The sequence below is a fragment of the Syngnathus typhle genome, linkage group LG10, assembly GCF_033458585.1.
Source record: "Syngnathus typhle isolate RoL2023-S1 ecotype Sweden linkage group LG10, RoL_Styp_1.0, whole genome shotgun sequence".
Lineage (NCBI taxonomy): Eukaryota > Metazoa > Chordata > Actinopteri > Syngnathiformes > Syngnathidae > Syngnathus > Syngnathus typhle.
Genome location: NC_083747.1, coordinates 15,351,314 through 15,373,845, shown reverse-complemented (window position 1 = coordinate 15,373,845; position 22,532 = coordinate 15,351,314). Strand labels below are relative to the sequence as shown.

Sequence of the window (22,532 nt, the reverse complement as noted above, 5' to 3'; positions counted from 1 at the left end):
TTTAATAAGCATTTTTAATTTTATTGCTTAAATCGCATTTTCTCGGCGAGCTGAGCACTTTTTCTGAATTGTGCCGCTCCCGTCACTCTGGTTAGGTTGGCATCGAAAAAAACGCTCTCGGGTGCTTTAGAGTGCCGAGTTTATTACTGCGCGTTAAGAAATGACCACCTCCAACGTTTGGTTTATGTTTTATAAGCATTTTTAATTTTATTGCTTAAATCGCATTTTCTCGGCGAGCTGAGCACTTTTTCTGAATTGTGCCGCTCCCGTCACTCTGGTTAGGTTGGCATCGAAAAAAACGCTCTCGGGTGCTTTAGAGTGCCGAGTTTATTACTGCGCATTAAGAAATGACCACCTCCAACGTTTGGTTTATGTTTTATAAGCATTTTTAATTTTATTGCTTAAATCGCATTTTCTCGGCGAGCTGAGCACTTTTTCTGAATTGTGCCGCTCCCGTCACTCTGGTTAGGTTGGCATCGAAAAAAACGCTCTCGGGTGATTTAGAGTGCCGAGTTATTCACTGCGCATGGAGAAATGACCACCTCCAACGTTTGGTTTATGTTTTATAAGCATTTTTAATTTTATTGCTTAAATCGCATTTTCTCGGCGAGCTGAGCACTTTTTCTGAATTGTGCCGCTCCCGTCACTCTGGTTAGGTTGGCATCGAAAAAAACGCTCTCGGGTGCTTTAGAGTGCCGAGTTTATCACTGCGCATGAAGAAATGACCACCTCCAACGTTTGGTTTATGTTTTATAAGCATTTTTAATTTTATTGCTTAAATCGCATTTTCTCGGCGAGCTGAGCGCTTTTTCTGAATTGTGCCGCTCCCGTAACTCTGGTTAGGTTGGCATCGAAAAAAACGCTCTCGGGTGCTTTAGAGTGCCGAGTTTATCACTGCGCATGAAGAAATGACCACTTCCAACGTTTGGTTTATGTTTTATAAGCATTTTTAATTTTATTGCTTAAATCGCATTTTCTCGGCGAGCTGAGCGCTTTTTCTGAATTGTGCCGCTCCCGTCACTCTGGTTAGGTTGGCATCGAAAAAAACGCTCTCGGGTGCTTTAGAGTGCCGAGTTTATCACTGCGCATGAAGAAATGACCACTTCCAACGTTTGGTTTATGTTTTATAAGCATTTTTAATTTTATTGCTTAAATCGCATTTTCTCGGCGAGCTGAGCACTTTTTCTGAATTGTGCCGCTCCCGTCACTCTGGTTAGGTTGGCATCGAAAAAAACGCTCTCGGGTGCTCTAGAGTGCCGAGTTTATTACTGCGCATTAAGAAATGACCACCTCCAACGTTTGGTTTATGTTTTATAAGCATTTTTAATTTTATTGCTTAAATCGCATTTTCTCGGCGAGCTGAGCACTTTTTCTGAATTGTGCCGCTCCCGTCACTCTGGTTAGGTTGGCATCGAAAAAAAACGCTCTCGGGTGCTTTAGAGTGCCGAGTTTATCACTGCGCATGAAGAAATGACCACCTCCAACGTTTGGTTTATGTTTTATAAGCATTTTTAATTTTATTGCTTAAATCGCATTTTCTCGGCGAGCTGAGCGCTTTTTCTGATTTGTGCCGCTCCCGTCACTCTGGTTAGGTTGGCATCGAAAAAAACGCTCTCGGGTGCTTTAGAGTGCCGAGTTATTCACTGCGCATGAAGAAATGACCACCTCCAACGTTTGGTTTATGTTTAATAAGCATTTTTAATTTTATTGCTTGAATCGCATTTTCTCGGCGAGCTGAGCGCTTTTTCTGAATTGTGCCGCTCCCGTCACTCTGGTTAGGTTGGCATCGAAAAAAACGCTCTCGGGTGCTTTAGAGTGCCGAGTTTATCACTGCGCATGAAGAAATGACCACCTCCAACGTTTGGTTTATGTTTTATAAGCATTTTTAAATTTATTGCTTAAATCGCATTTTCTCGGCGAGCTGAGAGCTTTTTCTGAATTGTGCCGCTCCCGTCACTCTGGTTAGGTTGGCATCGAAAAAAACGCTCTCGGGTGCTTTAGAGTGCCGAGTTATTCACTGCGCATGAAGAAATGACCACCTCCAACGTTTGGTTTATGTTTTATAAGCATTTTTAGTTTTATTGCTTAAATCGCATTTTCTCGGCGAGCTGAGCACTTTTTCTGAATTGTGCCGCTCCCGTCACTCTGGTTAGGTTGGCATCGAAAAAAACGCTCTCGGGTGCTTTAGAGTGCCGAGTTTATCACTGCGCATGAAGAAATGACCACCTCCAACGTTTGGTTTATGTTTAATAAGCATTTTTAATTTTATTGCTTAAATCGCATTTTCTCGGCGAGCTGAGCACTTTTTCTGAATTGTGCCGCTCCCGTCACTCTGGTTAGGTTGGCATCGAAAAAAACGCTCTCGGGTGCTTTAGAGTTCCGACTTTATCACTGCGCATGAAGAAATGACCACCTCCAACGTTTGGTTTATGTTTTATAAGCATTTTTAATTTTATTGCTTAAATCGCATTTTCTCGGCGAGCTGAGCACTTTTTCTGAATTGTGCCGCTCCCGTCACTCTGGTTAGGTTGGCATCGAAAAAAACGCTCACGGGTGCTTTAGAGTGCCGAGTTTATTACTGCGCATTAAGAAATGACCACCTCCAACATTTGGTTTATGTTTTATAAGCATTTTTAATTTTATTGCTTAAATCGCATTTTCTCGGCGAGCTGAGCACTTTTTCTGAATTGTGCCGCTCCCGTCACTCTGGTTAGGTTGGCATCGAAAAAAACGCTCTCGGGTGCTTTAGAGTTCCGAGTTTATCACTGCGCATGAAGAAATGACCACCTCCAACGTTTGGTTTATGTTTTATAAGCATTTTTAATTTTATTGCTTAAATCGCATTTTCTCGGCGAGCTGAGCGTTTTTTCTGAATTGTGCCGCTCCCGTCACTCTGGTTAGGTTGGCATCGAAAAAAACGCTCTCGGGTGCTTTAGAGTGCCGAGTTTATCACTGCGCATGAAGAAATGACCACCTCCAACGTTTGGTTTATCTTTTATAAGCATTTTTAATTTTATTGCTTAAATCGCATTTTCTCGGCGAGCTGAGCGCTTTTTCTGAATTGTGCCGCTCCGTCACTCTGGTTAGGTTGGCATCGAAAAAAACGCTCTCGGGTGCTTTAGAGTGCCGAGTTATTCACTGCGCATGAAGAAATGACCACCTCCAACGTTTGGTTTATGTTTAATAAGCATTTTTAATTTTATTGCTTAAATCGCATTTTCTCGGCGAGCTGAGCGCTTTTTCTGAATTGTGCCGCTCCCGTCACTCTGGTTAGGTTGGCATCGAAAAAAACGCTCTCGGGTGCTTTAGAGTGCCGAGTTATTCACTGCGCATGAAGAAATGACCACCTCCAACGTTTGGTTTATGTTTAATAAGCATTTTTAATTTTATTGCTTAAATCGCATTTTCTCGGCGAGCTGAGCACTTTTTCTGAATTGTGCCGCTCCCGTCACTCTGGTTAGGTTGGCATCGAAAAAAACGCTCTCGGGTGCTTTAGAGTGCCGAGTTTATTACTGCGCATTAAGAAATGACCACCTCCAACGTTTGGTTTATGTTTTATAAGCATTTTTAATTTTATTGCTTAAATCGCATTTTCTCGGCGAGCTGAGCGCTTTTTCTGAATTGTGCCGCTCCCGTCACTCTGGTTAGGTTGGCATCGAAAAAAACGCTCTCGGGTGCTTTAGAGTGCCGAGTTATTCACTGCGCATGAAGAAATGACCACCTCCAACGTTTGGTTTATGTTTAATAAGCATTTTTAATTTTATTGCTTAAATCGCATTTTCTCGGCGAGCTGAGCACTTTTTCTGAATTGTGCCGCTCCCGTCACTCTGGTTAGGTTGGCATCGAAAAAAACGCTCTCGGGTGCTTTAGAGTGCAGAGTTTATTACTGCGCATTAAGAAATGACCACCTCCAACGTTTGGTTTATGTTTTATAAGCATTTTTAATTTTATTGCTTAAATCGCATTTTCTCGGCGAGCTGAGCACTTTTTCTGAATTGTGCCGCTCCCGTCACTCTGGTTAGGTTGGCATCGAAAAAAACGCTCTCGGGTGCTTTAGAGTGCCGAGTTATTCACTGCGCACGAAGAAATGACCACCTCCAACGTTTGGTTTATGTTTTATAAGCATTTTTAATTTTATTGCTTAAATCGCATTTTCTCGGCGAGCTGAGCGCTTTTTCTGAATTGTCCCGCTCCCGTCACTCTGGTTAGGTTGGCATCGAAAAAAACGCTCTCGGGTGCTTTAGAGTGCCGAGTTTATTACTGCGCATTAAGAAATGACCACCTCCAACGTTTGGTTTATGTTTTATAAGCATTTTTAATTTTATTGCTTAAATCGCATTTTCTCGGCGAGCTGAGCACTTTTTCTGAATTGTGCCGCTCCCGTCACTCTGGTTAGGTTGGCATCGAAAAAAACGCTCTCGGGTGCTTTAGAGTGCCGAGTTCATTACTGCGCATTAAGAAATGACCACCTCCAACGTTTGGTTTATGTTTTATAAGCATTTTTAATTGTATTGCTTAAATCGCATTTTCTCGGCGAGCTGAGCACTTTTTCTGAATTGTGCCGCTCCCGTCACTCTGGTTAGGTTGGCATCGAAAAAAACGCTATCGGGTGCTTTAGAGTGCCGAGTTATTCACTGCGCATGAAGAAATGACCACCTCCAACGTTTGGTTTATGTTTAATAAGCATTTTTAATTTTATTGCTTGAATCGCATTTTCTCGGCGAGCTGAGCACTTTTTCTGAATTGTGCCGCTCCCGTCACTCTGGTTAGGTTGGCATCGAAAAAAACGCTCTCGGGTGCTTTATAGTGCCGAGTTTATTACTGCGCATGAAGAAATGACCACCTCCAACGTTTGGTTTATGTTTTATAAGCATTTTTAATTTTATTGCTTAAATCGCATTTTCTCGGCGAGCTGAGCACTTTTTCTGAATTGTGCCAATCCCGTCACTCTGGTTAGGTTGGCATCGAAAAAAAGGCTCTCGGGTGCTTTAGAGTGCCGAGTTATTCACTGCGCACGAAGAAATGACCACCTCCAACGTTTGGTTTATGTTTTATAAGCATTTTTAAATTTATTGCTTAAATCGCATTTTCTCGGCGAGCTGAGCGCTTTTTCTGAATTGTGCCGCTCCCGTCACTCTGGTTAGGTTGGCATCGAAAAAAACGCTCTCGGGTGCTTTAGAGTGCCGAGTTATTCACTGCGCATGAAGAAATGACCACCTCCAACGTTTGGTTTATGTTTTATAAGCATTTTTAGTTTTATTGCTTAAATCGCATTTTCTCGGCGAGCTGAGCACTTTTTCTGAATTGTGCCGCTCCCGTCACTCTGGTTAGGTTGGCATCGAAAAAAACGCTCTCGGGTGCTTTAGAGTGCCGAGTTTATTACTGCGCATTAAGAAATGACCACCTCCAACGTTTGGTTTATGTTTTATAAGCATTTTTAATTTTATTGCTTAAATCGCATTTTCTCGGCGAGCTGAGCACTTTTTCTGAATTGTGCCGCTCCCGTCACTCTGGTTAGGTTGGCATCGAAAAAAACGCTCTCGGGTGCTTTAGAGTGCCGAGTTATTCACTGCGCATTAAGAAATGACCACCTCCAACGTTTGGTTTATGTTTTATAAGCATTTTTAATTTTATTGCTTAAATTGCATTTTCTCGGCGAGCTGAGCACTTTTTCTGAATTGTGCCGCTCCCGTCACTCTGGTTAGGTTGGCATCGAAAAAAACGCTCTCGGGTGCTTTAGAGTGCCGAGTTTATCACTGCGCATGAAGAAATGACCACCTCCAACGTTTGGTTTATGTTTTATAAGCATTTTTTATTTTATTGCTTAAATCGCATTTTCTCGGCGAGCTGAGCGCTTTTTCTGAATTGTGCCGCTCCCGTCACTCTGGTTAGGTTGGCATCGAAAAAAACGCTCTCGGGTGCTTTAGAGTGCCGAGTTATTCACTGCGCATGAAGAAATGACCACCTCCAATTTTTGGTTTATGTTTAATAAGCATTTTTAATTTTATTGCTTAAATCGCATTTTCTCGGCGAGCTGAGCGCTTTTTCTGAATTGTGCCGCTCCCGTCACTCTGGTTGCGCATTAAGAAATGACCACCTCCAACGTTTGGTTTATGTTTTATAAGCATTTTTAATTTTATTGCTTAAATCGCATTTTCTCGGCGAGCTGAGCACTTTTTCTGAATTGTGCCGCTCCCGTCACTCTGGTTAGGTTGGCATCGAAAAAAACGCTCTCGGGTGCTTTAGAGTGCCGAGTTATTCACTGCGCATGAAGAAATGACCACCTCCAACGTTTGGTTTATGTTTTATAAGCATTTTTAATTTTATTGCTTAAATCGCATTTTCTCGGCGAACTGAGCACTTTTTCTGAATTGTGCCGCTCCCGTCACTCTGGTTAGGTTGGCATCGAAAAAAACGCTCTCGGGTGCTTTAGAGTGCCGAGTTTATTACTGCGCATTAAGAAATGACCACCTCCAACGTTTGGTTTATGTTTTATAAGCATTTTTAATTTTATTGCTTAAATCGCATTTTCTCGGCGAGCTGAGCACTTTTTCTGAATTGTGCCGCTCCCGTCACTCTGGTTAGGTTGGCATCGAAAAAAACGCTCACGGGTGCTTTAGAGTGCCGAGTTTATTACTGCGCATTAAGAAATGACCACCTCCAACGTTTGGTTTATGTTTTATAAGCATTTTTAATTTTATTGCTTAAATCGCATTTTCTCGGCGAGCTGAGCACTTTTTCTGAATTGTGCCGCTCCCGTCACTCTGGTTAGGTTGGCATCGAAAAAAACGCTCTCGGGTGTTTTAGAGTGCCGAGTTATTCACTGCGCATGAAGAAATGACCACCTCCAACGTTTGGTTTATGTTTAATAAGCATTTTTAATTTTATTGCTTAAATCGCATTTTCTCGGCGAGCTGAGCACTTTTTCTGAATTGGGCCGCTCCCGTAACTCTGGTTAGGTTGGCATCGAAAAAAACGCTCTCGGGTGCTTTAGAGTGCCGAGTTATTCACTGCGCATGAAGAAATGACCACCTCCAACGTTTGGTTTATGTTTAATAAGCATTTTTAATTTTATTGCTTAAATCGCATTTTCTCGGCGAGCTGAGCGCTTTTTCTGAATTGTGCCGCTCCCGTCACTCTGGTTAGGTTGGCATCGAAAAAAACGCTCTCGGGTGCTTTAGAGTGCCGAGTACTGCGCACGAAGAAATGACCACCTCCAACGTTTGGTTTATGTTTTATAAGCATTTTTAATTTTATTGCTTAAATCGCATTTTCTCGGCGAGCTGAGCGCTTTTTCTGAATTGTGCCGCTCCCGTCACTCTGGTTAGGTTGGCATCGAAAAAAACGCTCTCGGGTGCTTTAGAGTGCCGAGTTTATTACTGCGCATTAAGAAATGACCACCTCCAACGTTTGGTTTATGTTTTATAAGCATTTTTAATTTTATTGCTTAAATCGCATTTTCTCGGCGAGCTGAGCACTTTTTCTGAATTGTGCCGCTCCCGTCACTCTGGTTAGGTTGGCATCGAAAAAAACGCTCTCGGGTGCTTTAGAGTGCCGAGTTTATTACTGCGCATTAAGAAATGACCACCTCCAACGTTTGGTTTATGTTTTATAAGCATTTTTAATTTTATTGCTTAAATCGCATTTTCTCGGCGAGCTGAGCACTTTTTCTGAATTGTGCCGCTCCCGTCACTCTGGTTAGGTTGGCATCGAAAAAAACGCTATCGGGTGCTTTAGAGTGCCGAGTTATTCACTGCGCATGAAGAAATGACCACCTCCAACGTTTGGTTTATGTTTAATAAGCATTTTTAATTTTATTGCTTAAATCGCATTTTCTCGGCGAGCTGAGCACTTTTTCTGAATTGTGCCGCTCCCGTCACTCTGGTTAGGTTGGCATCGAAAAAAACGCTCTCGGGTGCTTTAGAGTGCCGAGTTTATTACTGCGCGTTAAGAAATGACCACCTCCAACGTTTGGTTTATGTTTTATAAGCATTTTTAATTTTATTGCTTAAATCGCATTTTCTCGGCGAGCTGAGCACTTTTTCTGAATTGTGCCGCTCCCGTCACTCTGGTTAGGTTGGCATCGAAAAAAACGCTCTCGGGTGCTTTAGAGTGCCGAGTTTATTACTGCGCATTAAGAAATGACCACCTCCAACGTTTGGTTTATGTTTTATAAGCATTTTTAATTTTATTGCTTAAATCGCATTTTCTCGGCGAGCTGAGCACTTTTTCTGAATTGTGCCGCTCCCGTCACTCTGGTTAGGTTGGCATCGAAAAAAACGCTCTCGGGTGATTTAGAGTGCCGAGTTATTCACTGCGCATGGAGAAATGACCACCTCCAACGTTTGGTTTATGTTTTATAAGCATTTTTAATTTTATTGCTTAAATCCCATTTTCTCGGCGAGCTGAGCACTTTTTCTGAATTGTGCCGCTCCCGTCACTCTGGTTAGGTTGGCATCGAAAAAAACGCTCTCGGGTGCTTTAGAGTGCCGAGTTTATCACTGCGCATGAAGAAATGACCACCTCCAACGTTTGGTTTATGTTTTATAAGCATTTTTAATTTTATTGCTTAAATCGCATTTTCTCGGCGAGCTGAGCGCTTTTTCTGAATTGTGCCGCTCCCGTAACTCTGGTTAGGTTGGCATCGAAAAAAACGCTCTCGGGTGCTTTAGAGTGCCGAGTTTATCACTGCGCATGAAGAAATGACCACTTCCAACGTTTGGTTTATGTTTTATAAGCATTTTTAATTTTATTGCTTAAATCGCATTTTCTCGGCGAGCTGAGCGCTTTTTCTGAATTGTGCCGCTCCCGTCACTCTGGTTAGGTTGGCATCGAAAAAAACGCTCTCGGGTGCTTTAGAGTGCCGAGTTTATCACTGCGCATGAAGAAATGACCACTTCCAACGTTTGGTTTATGTTTTATAAGCATTTTTAATTTTATTGCTTAAATCGCATTTTCTCGGCGAGCTGAGCACTTTTTCTGAATTGTGCCGCTCCCGTCACTCTGGTTAGGTTGGCATCGAAAAAAACGCTCTCGGGTGCTCTAGAGTGCCGAGTTTATTACTGCGCATTAAGAAATGACCACCTCCAACGTTTGGTTTATGTTTTATAAGCATTTTTAATTTTATTGCTTAAATCGCATTTTCTCGGCGAGCTGAGCACTTTTTCTGAATTGTGCCGCTCCCGTCACTCTGGTTAGGTTGGCATCGAAAAAAAACGCTCTCGGGTGCTTTAGAGTGCCGAGTTTATCACTGCGCATGAAGAAATGACCACCTCCAACGTTTGGTTTATGTTTTATAAGCAGTTTTAATTTTATTGCTTAAATCGCATTTTCTCGGCGAGCTGAGCGCTTTTTCTGATTTGTGCCGCTCCCGTCACTCTGGTTAGGTTGGCATCGAAAAAAACGCTCTCGGGTGCTTTAGAGTGCCGAGTTATTCACTGCGCATGAAGAAATGACCACCTCCAACGTTTGGTTTATGTTTAATAAGCATTTTTAATTTTATTGCTTGAATCGCATTTTCTCGGCGAGCTGAGCGCTTTTTCTGAATTGTGCCGCTCCCGTCACTCTGGTTAGGTTGGCATCGAAAAAAACGCTCTCGGGTGCTTTAGAGTGCCGAGTTTATCACTGCGCATGAAGAAATGACCACCTCCAACGTTTGGTTTATGTTTTATAAGCATTTTTAAATTTATTGCTTAAATCGCATTTTCTCGGCGAGCTGAGAGCTTTTTCTGAATTGTGCCGCTCCCGTCACTCTGGTTAGGTTGGCATCGAAAAAAACGCTCTCGGGTGCTTTAGAGTGCCGAGTTATTCACTGCGCATGAAGAAATGACCACCTCCAACGTTTGGTTTATGTTTTATAAGCATTTTTAGTTTTATTGCTTAAATCGCATTTTCTCGGCGAGCTGAGCACTTTTTCTGAATTGTGCCGCTCCCGTCACTCTGGTTAGGTTGGCATCGAAAAAAACGCTCTCGGGTGCTTTAGAGTGCCGAGTTTATCACTGCGCATGAAGAAATGACCACCTCCAACGTTTGGTTTATGTTTAATAAGCATTTTTAATTTTATTGCTTAAATCGCATTTTCTCGGCGAGCTGAGCACTTTTTCTGAATTGTGCCGCTCCCGTCACTCTGGTTAGGTTGGCATCGAAAAAAACGCTCTCGGGTGCTTTAGAGTTCCGACTTTATCACTGCGCATGAAGAAATGACCACCTCCAACGTTTGGTTTATGTTTTATAAGCATTTTTAATTTTATTGCTTAAATCGCATTTTCTCGGCGAGCTGAGCACTTTTTCTGAATTGTGCCGCTCCCGTCACTCTGGTTAGGTTGGCATCGAAAAAAACGCTCACGGGTGCTTTAGAGTGCCGAGTTTATTACTGCGCATTAAGAAATGACCACCTCCAACGTTTGGTTTATGTTTTATAAGCATTTTTAATTTTATTGCTTAAATCGCATTTTCTCGGCGAGCTGAGCACTTTTTCTGAATTGTGCCGCTCCCGTCACTCTGGTTAGGTTGGCATCGAAAAAAACGCTCTCGGGTGCTTTAGAGTTCCGAGTTTATCACTGCGCATGAAGAAATGACCACCTCCAACGTTTGGTTTATGTTTTATAAGCATTTTTAATTTTATTGCTTAAATCGCATTTTCTCGGCGAGCTGAGCGTTTTTTCTGAATTGTGCCGCTCCCGTCACTCTGGTTAGGTTGGCATCGAAAAAAACGCTCTCGGGTGCTTTAGAGTGCCGAGTTTATCACTGCGCATGAAGAAATGACCACCTCCAACGTTTGGTTTATGTTTTATAAGCATTTTTAATTTTATTGCTTAAATCGCATTTTCTCGGCGAGCTGAGCGCTTTTTCTGAATTGTGCCGCTCCGTCACTCTGGTTAGGTTGGCATCGAAAAAAACGCTCTCGGGTGCTTTAGAGTGCCGAGTTATTCACTGCGCATGAAGAAATGACCACCTCCAACGTTTGGTTTATGTTTAATAAGCATTTTTAATTTTATTGCTTAAATCGCATTTTCTCGGCGAGCTGAGCGCTTTTTCTGAATTGTGCCGCTCCCGTCACTCTGGTTAGGTTGGCATCGAAAAAAACGCTCTCGGGTGCTTTAGAGTGCCGAGTTATTCACTGCGCATGAAGAAATGACCACCTCCAACGTTTGGTTTATGTTTAATAAGCATTTTTAATTTTATTGCTTAAATCGCATTTTCTCGGCGAGCTGAGCACTTTTTCTGAATTGTGCCGCTCCCGTCACTCTGGTTAGGTTGGCATCGAAAAAAACGCTCTCGGGTGCTTTAGAGTGCCGAGTTTATTACTGCGCATTAAGAAATGACCACCTCCAACGTTTGGTTTATGTTTTATAAGCATTTTTAATTTTATTGCTTAAATCGCATTTTCTCGGCGAGCTGAGCGCTTTTTCTGAATTGTGCCGCTCCCGTCACTCTGGTTAGGTTGGCATCGAAAAAAACGCTCTCGGATGCTTTAGAGTGCCGAGTTATTCACTGCGCATGAAGAAATGACCACCTCCAACGTTTGGTTTATGTTTAATAAGCATTTTTAATTTTATTGCTTAAATCGCATTTTCTCGGCGAGCTGAGCACTTTTTCTGAATTGTGCCGCTCCCGTCACTCTGGTTAGGTTGGCATCGAAAAAAACGCTCTCGGGTGCTTTAGAGTGCCGAGTTTATTACTGCGCATTAAGAAATGACCACCTCCAACGTTTGGTTTATGTTTTATAAGCATTTTTAATTTTTTTGCTTAAATCGCATTTTCTCGGCGAGCTGAGCACTTTTTCTGAATTGTGCCGCTCCCGTCACTCTGGTTAGGTTGGCATCGAAAAAAACGCTCTCGGGTGCTTTAGAGTGCCGAGTTATTCACTGCGCACGAAGAAATGACCACCTCCAACGTTTGGTTTATGTTTTATAAGCATTTTTAATTTTATTGCGTAAATCGCATTTTCTCGGCGAGCTGAGCGCTTTTTCTGAATTGTGCCGCTCCCGTCACTCTGGTTAGGTTGGCATCGAAAAAAACGCTCTCGGGTGCTTTAGAGTGCCGAGTTTATTACTGCGCATGAAGAAATGACCACCTCCAACGTTTGGTTTATGTTTTATAAGCATTTTTAATTTTATTGCTTAAATCGCATTTTCTCGGCGAGCTGAGCGCTTTTTCTGAATTGTGCCGCTCCCGTCACTCTGGTTAGGTTGGCATCGAAAAAAACGCTCACGGGTGCTTTAGAGTGCCGAGTTTATTACTGCGCATTAAGAAATGACCACCTCCAACGTTTGGTTTATGTTTTATAAGCATTTTTAATTTTATTGCTTAAATCGCATTTTCTCGGCGAGCTGAGCACTTTTTCTGAATTGTGCCGCTCCCGTCACTCTGGTTAGGTTGGCATCGAAAAAAACGCTCTCGGGTGCTTTAGAGTGCCGAGTTTATTACTGCGCATTAAGAAATGACCACCTCCAACGTTTGGTTTATGTTTTATAAGCATTTTTAATTTTATTGCTTAAATCGCATTTTCTCGGCGAGCTGAGCACTTTTTCTGAATTGTGCCGCTCCCGTCACTCTGGTTAGGTTGGCATCGAAAAAAACGCTCTCGGGTGCTTTAGAGTGCCGAGTTATTCACTGCGCATGAAGAAATGACCACCTCCAACGTTTGGTTTATGTTTAATAAGCATTTTTAATTTTATTGCTTGAATCGCATTTTCTCGGCGAGCTGAGCACTTTTTCTGAATTGTGCCGCTCCCGTCACTCTGGTTAGGTTGGCATCGAAAAAAACGCTCTCGGGTGCTTTAGAGTGCCGAGTTTATCACTGCGCATGAAGAAATGACCACCTCCAACGTTTGGTTTATGTTTTATAAGCATTTTTAATTTTATTGCTTAAATCGCATTTTCTCGGCGAGCTGAGCGCTTTTTCTGAATTGTGCCGCTCCCGTCACTCTGGTTAGGTTGGCATCGAAAAAAACGCTCTCGGGTGCTTTAGAGTGCCGAGTTTATCACTGCGCATGAAGAAATGACCACCTCCAACGTTTGGTTTATGTTTTATAAGCATTTTTAATTTTATTGCTTAAATCGCATTTTCTCGGCGAGCTGAGCACTTTTTCTGAATTGTGCCGCTCCCGTCACTCTGGTTAGGTTGGCATCGAAAAAAACGCTCTCGGGTGCTTTAGAGTGCCGAGTTTATCACTGCGCATGAAGAAATGACCACCTCCAACGTTTGGTTTATGTTTTATAAGCATTTTTAAATTTATTGCTTAAATCGCATTTTCTCGGCGAGCTGAGCGCTTTTTCTGAATTGTGCCGCTCCCGTCACTCTGGTTAGGTTGGCATCGAAAAAAACGCTCTCGGGTGCTTTAGAGTGCCGAGTTATTCACTGCGCATGAATATGGAAGTTTATCTGTGCCATCGGATTTTGAATTCGAATTTGTAGCACTGAATTTTTTTACATCCAATTTTTAACACTGAATTTTTTTTGCGTCTAAATCAGACTTTGAATTTTAAAAGCCATCGAATTTCTAGCACTGAATTTTTTTTTCCTAAGACATTTTTTTCAATGTCTCAAAAAATTCAGTGTAAAAAAATTCAATGTCTTAAAAAATTCAGTGTAAAAAAATTCGACATCTCAGAAAATTCAATGTAAAAAAATTCAATGTCTCCAAAAATTCAGTGTAAAAATATTCAGCGCGGACATCCGGGGTAACCAAGGGAGAAGTAATCGATCCCTGTATCAAATCATCCAACGTTCAGCCAATCAAGTTAAGCTCCATTGGTCATGTGACGCTCCGGTGCAAAGGTGCGCCCCGGTCAGAGCTCAGGATGGCCCAAAACGCAGAATAATAACGCTTCGGTGAGTGTACTCTTTATTTAGCTTTTGTGTTCGTAAAAGTCAGTATTTTATTTACAGAATTACAGATTACAGATTTATTTATTAACAGAATTTGTTGAACAATATCTACACAGGGAACTTTTAATAAAGTGGCGTTCCTTAAAAGTTTGCTAGGTGCAAAGGTGCGCCCCGGTCAGAGCTCAGGATGGCCCAAAACACGAATAATAACGCTTCGGTGAGTGTACTCTTTATTTACCTTTTGTGTTCGTAAAAGTCAGTATTTTATTTACAGAATTACAGAATACATTTACAGATGAGCATTTTTCATATGAAAATAAATAATCTCAGCTCTGAACTCACTCCGATACTCATGAGATGTTAACTTACTTGAGACAATAAAAAGAGAACATAAAAATGTTAACAAATCCATGCTTAGTTTGAATTTTCCATAAAATGTGCTCACACAGTGATTTTGTTTTTCTCTCCTAGGAACTCCTGCTTAATCATCTTTTAGAAAGACTTCGCTCTCAATTGGAGCATATTCTGGGACGCATGCCTCTTGACCTGGACTTCTTAGAGTTCACTTGCACACAAGAACTTGTGTTATTAAATGCTGTATCCAGTCAAGTAACTGTTTGTCCAGCTATTCTAGACTCACTGACACAGCTACACAGTCTTATCAATCTGGAAAAAGACAAAAGGGAGCAACACATTGCAGTTGTGCAGTTTGAGCAAGGACCGGCTGGGCGACAAAGAATGGTCATATCCCCAGAGTACCTTAGCAAACTTTTGGAACTTAATCTGTCTGTTCCATGTATAGCTAAACTTTTGGGGATGTCCAGGCGCACAGTATACAGACGCATGGCTGAGTCTCAGTTAAGGGATTATACAGCACTATGACTGATGAAGAGTTAGATCAGTGTGTAAGAGAGATTAAGTCGAGGCAGCCTCACTCTGGATATCGGATGGTGAAGGCCCTTCTGCAAGCCAGAGGACTGAGGGTGCAGTATAACCGCGTCAGAGCCTCCATGCACCGTGTTGACACCACTGGTGTCATAAGCCGCATGGTCCACGTAGGATGTATCGCTCGACGGACCTACTCAGTTCCAGGACCCCAGTCTTTGATGCACATAGATACAAACCATAAATTAATTCGGTAAATTCTTATCAAGCAATGTTTTTGGCAAAATGCATACATTCAAAGTGTGTTTGCAAAGTATTTGGTAGTTATCAGTATGCTCCATAACACATTTTTTATACTGCTGCTTTCATGTTACTGTATATGTACCATCACAGCTAAGCTCCTTAAAAATGGTATACACCTGGTGTATTACGTTTAGAAACTGTGTTTAGAACACTGGCAGTATGTTATATGCAGCTGAATTTTTTTCTTAAATTCTCTTTCAGCTACAACATCGTTGTCTTTGGTGGTATTGACGGTTTTTCCCGTAAGGTAAGCACAGTTGTTTGGACTAAGAGTACACATTTCTGTAATCATTAAATGCTTGAGTGTCTCAAGGTTGTGTATTTGTATTTGTGCTACAGATAATGTATCTTGGTGCAGCCTCCAACAACCTTGCATCAACCACCCTGGCTTTCTTCCTAGAATCTGTTGAGAAGTTTGGTTTTCCTCTCAGGTGAATGTATATTTTAAACTGGGAGTTTTTACACTACAAGCAGTGGCGGAAAGTAAGGACATTTTTATATATGTATATATATAAAGAAACACTATTGTTTGAGTCAAGGGGGACTTTTAAGTACAAATTTGAGACGCTTGTACTACAGTAGTTGAGGATTTCCATGTGATACTGCTACTTTATACTTCCACTACATCTCAGAGGAAGTATTATACTCTCTACTCCACAACATTTATCTGACAGCTTTAGTTACTTTTTTTTAAAATAGATTGTTAATGAAACCAGTGGTTTCCATGTGAGATGTAATGATCTAATGTCATATATCAGTCAGCGGGAGCAAACTACTTTTACTGCAATGCTTTAACTACATCAATATATTTAATAATAATTGAATACTTATTCTACGTCTGCGTACAATACAGTGTCCGACACCGTACAAGAAGTATAATTTTATATCGATCATTAATAAGTAAATAAAATTACATTACACATACACATCCAAAATTGTGTTGTCTATTTTAGGGTTCGTGCTGATCAGGGAGTGGAAAATGTTGACGTTGCACGCAGCATGTTTACAGTCCGTGGCCCTGGGAAGAGCAGCTTTATATCCGGGAAGAGTGTTCACAACCAAAGGTTTGTTCAATGGAATATTGCTAATCAAAGCTGCCACCTCACTGATGCAATGTAGCAGTAGCACTATAATTTGCAAAAGTGTAATGACATGCAGTATAGTATGTAACAAGATCTATATAGTGGGTACGCATAAATGCAAAAAAAGAAGAAACTCAAAGACCTGGTTTTAATTTTTGTGGATTAAATATATATATAAAAAAATTCCCCCACCCCCCATTTAAATTTTCAAGGATTGAGCGGCTGTAGAGAGACCTGTGGGTAGCTGTAACATGCATCTACTATGATGTTCTCCACTACCTGGAAGAAGAGGGCTTCCTCAGCATCGACAATGAAACACACCTCTTCTGCTGTCACTTCGTGTTTCTCCCACGCCTGCAGGATGACCTAGGTACTTTTCGTGATGGTTGGGACAATCATCCGCTGAGGACAGAAAGCAACATGACCCCCAACCAGCTGTGGGAGCTGGGTCGTACACATTACCCAATTCCAGGACTAGATAACACAGAGGTACATACAAATGTTATTTGAATGCAGCGTGGTCAACATACTTATGAAATTTAATTAGAAGCCAAGAGCACATTCTATAGCATTTGAAAGTGTGCCTACTTTTTTACTGCATACAACTCAAAATGCTCTATTTGTAGGGCATGGATATTCTTGACATTGAGTGGGAGAACAGCGGACTTCCATTTGATGACCAGTCGAGCATCATTGTTCCAGACACAGCATCACCCCTGACCGATGGACAAATGACAGCTTTAAGAGATGCAGTTAACCCGAGAGCTGCATCCCAGTCCTATGGCTGCGATACTTACATTGCTGCCGTTCAATTTTGTGAGCAGTTTGTCTGAACTGATCAGAATGATTTGAGTTAAGAGACAATAAATTTTTTTAACCTGAATTGTAATGTTATTCCTTTGTCAAGAGAACGAAAGTTCTGTTAATATTTAAGTAACACTTTAGTCCCCCTGTTTGTGTGTAACATAGCCCAGACAGACATTTCATTATTTAACTCAAAACCTGTTTGAGTCTGAAGTTTTAGTATACTAAATTGTCAAAGAAAAATTAAGGTTTGCCTGAAAGGTGACAAATCTGTTGTTTAATAACCTTTTCTCATTTGTATTGCCTTCTCTTTAGTTGTCCATCCCCCTTGCACCGTGTGTAAGGATAATGAACCAGGAAAAAAAAAACAATGCATTATTTTGAACATTGAGGTTTCTTCCCAAACCGGAGATGGAAATTGGGGGAAGAACATTTTCAGTGGTTATGAGGGCTTCACAGGAGTTCAGTCAGAAGTTTACCTTATGAATTGACCATTTATTGGCAAAGGTTACTGCAAAGTACCGTAACAGTGAGAAAATATTTAATACATTAACTTGCACAACGTTTTCTTTTAGAGTGCTGAGTTTTTTACAACAGGTCTTTTAACAGAACTAACAAGCATTTTAACATCCAACAGTTCTTTTAACAGAACTAACAAGCATTTTAACATCCAACAGTTCTTTTAACAGAACTAACAAGCATTTTAACATCCAACAGTTCTTTTAACAGAACTAACAAGCATTTTAACATCCAACAGTTCTTTTAACAGAACTAACAAGCATTTTAACATCCAACAGTTCTTTTAACAGAACTAACAAGCATTTTAACATCCAACAGTTCTTTTAACAGAACTAACAAGCATTTTAACATCCAATCTTGTCTTACAAGGCTACAGGCCAAATGTCTCACACAAGACCAAATCCTGTATGGCAACTGTAAATACAGGCCAGGATGTCACATTTAAAAGATGTGTAATCCTTGTAATGCCCTGGGATGCGCAGGGTCTCAAAGCAAGTGGAGGCTGTGGGGTATCTGCCCTCGACCACTTCTACAGAGAGACTTGGTGGTAGGATCTCCCATCCGGTCCAGAATTTTACCAGGTTGGTCAGTTCAGTTGGTGTTGCTATGGAGTAGATTAAAAAGGAATTAAAAACCTTTGAATTAGTCATGATAAATGGCCAACTATGGCTTACACTCAAAAGCTTAGCCAAACCCTTGAGAAGTTTACAGAAAAATATTCTTTTACAATGAGACTGGTTGGACTCGTCTCGTGAGTTGAAATCAGCAACATAATTAGTTGCTTTTTTAAAAAAATAATTGGTAGATTTTTTTAATAAATTCATGTAATGTTGCTGTTTCCAGCTCAATGGTGAATGTGTGAAGTGCATGCTGAATATTTAAATAGCTATACAGCTTTTACAATACTATAACCAAATAAGGTAACCAACTACTTAAATAGCACTTCAAAGTGTCTCAGTACCCCTACCATTAGCAATGAACTGTCGAAGATAGCCCGATATGCGGCATTTGGTGTCAACTGAACAATCGTCATCATCGTCACTATCCTCACAAGGCCATGTGAGTCGATGAAGAAGCACCTACATTGAAAAAAAGAAAAAAAAATAGCATGAAAAAGATTTTGGTAATTTTTCTAACTTAAAATCGCATATCATTTTTGATCAAATATCACTGGTTGGTAGCCATGATGTCTATGTATGTAGGAAAACAGAAATAACAAGATTGAAAACAGTTAACCTCAGGGCTGAAATTTCCTGCTCCCTCTTCAGGAAAAAGCAAAGCCACTGTGTCTGGTCTTTGGGTCAACAGTGTCCACATTGGGGTTTCTTTAAGACCTCGTCTCAGCTGCTTAATTTGCCTTGTGACACGTCCTATTACCTGTTAATATTAATAAGACAGAGAGGATAAAACACAAGATTCTTCATCTAAAAGCTTGAAGAGTAACATAGAAAAAGAATTTTACCATGACCATTTTTTTTTCCTTGAGCATAAATTAATCAGAAAATAGTGCAACAATTTAATTTTGTCAGACACAATGTTTAAAAACTTAGTAATGTGCATTCATAACCAAAACATCCCAATTGTGACTTTTACTCACAGCATGAATCAAAAGCTTTTCAAAAAGCCATCTCCTGTTTTGCTCAGTTAGCCAAGGGAGGTCCCAGGCATGGGCCAAGTCCTGGACCCGCTGTTTATCCTTACCTGACAGTATGGATTCCCCTTCAAGCCTCAAGACAGAGGGAAAAAGTGTAATGCCAGATACTACAGATGGGGGACAAATTACTATAAAAGGAAAAAACTGAAATACCCAACCCCTACATTGAGGTGGGATTCATCCATAGGGGTCACTGGGTGATTTGATGAAAATATAATGTGAATTATATACTACGGTCTTCAGTCACCATAACTGACCCACTTGAACACGGGACATTTTTGGCTGATGTGTTAGACAGCATTCTCCACCATCATCATCATCAAAACACCAAATGAAGGAATATCGTTTGGAAGAATATTGTTCATTCCTCCAGTAGAGTTCAGAGACTTAGTAGAATGGATATAGAATGAAAAGTAGAATCATCCTTTGATTTGTCCTCTGTATGTGCACTCGCAAAAAGTAATGAATATGAATATTACATAGTGGATCCAAATAAGCACCACCATCTATTTTATCCATAGATAGATTACTGGCATTTTAGAAGCTCTAAAATAATTTATATAAAACTATATTTACAGTATTAGAAAACTAAGTATTAAAAATCTTGTTCACTCCCTCTTGATTTGATAATCTTAAATTATCCATATATTAATGTCACTCAATAGGGATAATGAATACACAATCAAAGGGTGCCCCATTGTAAATTAAATCTTAGTGAAAGAAAAAACATTTTTAAAATCAAACATACAAGTCCGATTGTTTCTCTGATATCCAGGTCTGGACAGTCTTCAAGTGTAACAGTTGCAGTTTCAGGACTTCCACCAAGTAGGACATGAATCACTGCAGGGCTGATTCCCAACAGGCATGGTCCGCCATGTAGAAAGGAGTGGCCTACCATTCTCCCCGCCACCATGAACATATCACTTTCAACAAGAAAGTGAGAGGCTGAGGGAACCAAATGGCCAGTCTCTCCTTCCAAAAGCCGCGTAACATTTGAGTTTGCTGTTGAAGACATAAAAAAAAAAAAAAACCACGAAATAAGTATTTCAATAAAAAGTAATAAGCTTCCGTCCACAATACAAAGACATGCAGGTTAATATAGCTCTCACAGTCCCTTAGTAGTCATGGACAGGAAATAGTAGTTGTCAATACAGGCATTACACATTTAATAGAATCCTCTGAACTTTCATGGTAAAGCAAACCAATACAAATACGATAAACTTCCTATAGAGACAATATGAAAAAAAAAACTTAAACAGCTTTAAATAAACATAGCATTTGGAAGGAAACCATACACATAACATACCAAAATTGATGGAAAACCCTGACTTCAATTTTTCCATGCATGTTGAGAAAAAGAAGCGAGTTACACCCTGTCCAATAGCAGTATCTCCTGTAACACATTAGGTTTGACAGAATAAAGACAGAGAAAATACTTAAATTTTTGGATCATTGTAACTTGTAATTGGAGCTACCTTCAAGTTTGCAATTCAGAGGCCGTCCCCATTCCACATGATTTCGCTTGTAGAAGGAGATTAGTGCCATGTCCTGTTCAGCAGGGCTTTTTCTGATGTCCATGCTGAGAAGTAAGGGGCTCTCAGTTTGATGAATACGCAGAAAACTGTCAGCACACTGAGATATGGCCTTGGTGGGGTCACTGATAGTTAACCAGTCTAATAAGAAAAAACGAACAAACGTGGTTTCATTATTCATGCTTGACTGTCAAGATAACAAAGACTTTAACATGTAGATTCACTTCCTTAACTTTCCTATGACACTGCAAACCCTGAGCACCACCTACCATCTGTAGCAGTTGCACAAGTTCCGGATGGTCCAGGCATTGCCGCTTGCTCTTCCTCAATTACAATGCTTTCATTGCACACCTCTTTTCCTGCCCTACCCACATAAAGTTATTTCTGTGTTAAACTGATAGTGTGAGAATTGCCAACAAGAGAAAAAAAGAATTAATAATAGAAGCAAATGGATACCTTTCCACACATGAAGAAGCGTGTACCTCAATAAAGTCAGTAGTAAACATTTCTGTGCAGACAGGACATTCGTGCATATCTGCTGTTGAGAAGTTGTAAGCAAGAACAGTGTTAATTTAAAAAAAGTTCTGTTTAATACTGTACAATATGCTTACAAAAGCTTAAAATGAAGACTTCTTACATTTCCTGTCTTCAGGCTCACTGCTTTCCACATCAGCCAGGTTATCATCACTGCCAACATACATGACACCACAAGACTTGATGTGTTCCGTCAGGAGTGGAACAGGAACTGCAACTCCACACGTCTGACATGTGGCTTTTGGCATGCTACTGAATGCTTCATCAGTCAGTGGTAGGGGATTTGTGCTGAGTTCCTCTTGAATTGGGGCTATGAATAGATTTTTAGCCCCACGACTTACAGACTTCAAGATCATGCCTGTATAGCCAGTGTCATCAGGAGCCACAAGAGAGAGTTTTTGGCTACCCCATCCACCTATAGAAAAGAGGAGAGGAAAATTAGGACTTTCAACAGTATATTAGATATAGATTATAGCTAGAAGTTAAGTCAAAGCAATTAGACCTCTTGTCTGACAACATATCAGGCTGAAAAAGTCACCAAAAACAAAACAAGTCCGGCTTTTTTTCTCTCTTTTTTTTTCTTTTACAAACTCAAATATTACAATCAAACAATTGGTTGCTGATCTGGAGTTAGACATGACCTAATAAAAGGTTAACTAAATGTCTTAAATTGAACAGGCTTAATAATAAATATACAGAGATGAGTTTGAGGAATTCTTAGTTTTATTTAGGAACCATCTGTTCAATTATAAAGTATCAGTATTGTGCATTTGTGCATCAGTGAAGTTAGCTGCTGCAAATGTACTTTTTTACAACTGCGCAACACTAATACACAAACCGGTGTTGGCCTACCTGCAGATTTGTATAGCAGCCACCCACCAGTCACAGCCCCCAATTTTGGGAATAAAGGTTTGAGGGCATCACACAACTGTAAGCAAAAAAATTAATACAAATGTAAGCCTCTCCAAAAAGAGATAATTCAAATCAGTAATAGCATTCATCACACTCCATGAAAAACTAGCAAATCCTTGTATATTGTATTCCTCACAATACACATCACAGCTAGCCTAAATAACTAATTTCTTGTTATTACCTCTTCATGTGTTGTGCTTTCATCTAAATGAGCAGTCCTACGGCCCAATCCTGCATGCATATGGACTATTTGCTCCTGTTCTATGGGGGTTTTTTCAAACTGCTTTGGCAACAAATAGAAAGCCACATCAAGTGGTTTAAGTTTCTTGGCAGGAACTACATTTGCTGCGGAAAAGCGCCTCTTCCCTCTGCCCTTGGTAAAGAGACCTGGAAAAGACCTATAGAAAATAAAAAAAAGTGTAAAAAATTAACTATCACATGATCTGTTAACTTTTTTTTAACTAAAATGACAG

General features: G+C 40.6%; 1 protein-coding gene and 1 long non-coding RNA gene across 3 annotated transcripts; one reads left to right on the top strand and one right to left on the bottom strand.

Annotated features, from left to right (window-relative positions):
• The first annotated feature begins 13,781 nt into the window (after positions 1 to 13,781).
• Positions 13,782 to 17,129, top strand: LOC133161083 (uncharacterized). 2 transcript variants are annotated; one of them, XR_009716000.1, is made up of 7 exons: positions 13,782 to 13,837; positions 13,983 to 14,051; positions 14,306 to 15,269; positions 15,362 to 15,453; positions 15,976 to 16,086; positions 16,465 to 16,593; positions 16,731 to 17,128. It is a non-coding gene; the product is annotated as an uncharacterized LOC133161083 (long non-coding RNA). The 2 variants fall into 2 exon arrangements; XR_009715999.1 differs by having other exon boundaries at positions 13,796 to 13,837; positions 13,951 to 14,051; positions 16,731 to 17,129.
• Positions 17,130 to 17,382: 253 nt separating this feature from the next.
• LOC133161606 (uncharacterized) lies at positions 17,383 to 22,071 on the bottom strand. The gene is made up of 10 exons (XM_061290212.1): positions 22,000 to 22,071; positions 21,251 to 21,562; positions 21,070 to 21,151; positions 20,883 to 20,977; positions 20,557 to 20,754; positions 20,388 to 20,474; positions 19,830 to 20,083; positions 18,664 to 18,804; positions 18,395 to 18,506; positions 17,383 to 18,031 (listed from the first exon to the last, which is right to left on the bottom strand). The coding sequence occupies exons 2-10, from the start codon at positions 21,501 to 21,503 to the stop codon at positions 17,814 to 17,816; spliced, it is 1,440 nt and encodes a 479-aa protein (XP_061146196.1). The 5' UTR covers positions 21,504 to 21,562; positions 22,000 to 22,071; the 3' UTR covers positions 17,383 to 17,813.
• Between the last annotated feature and the right edge of the window lie 461 nt (positions 22,072 to 22,532).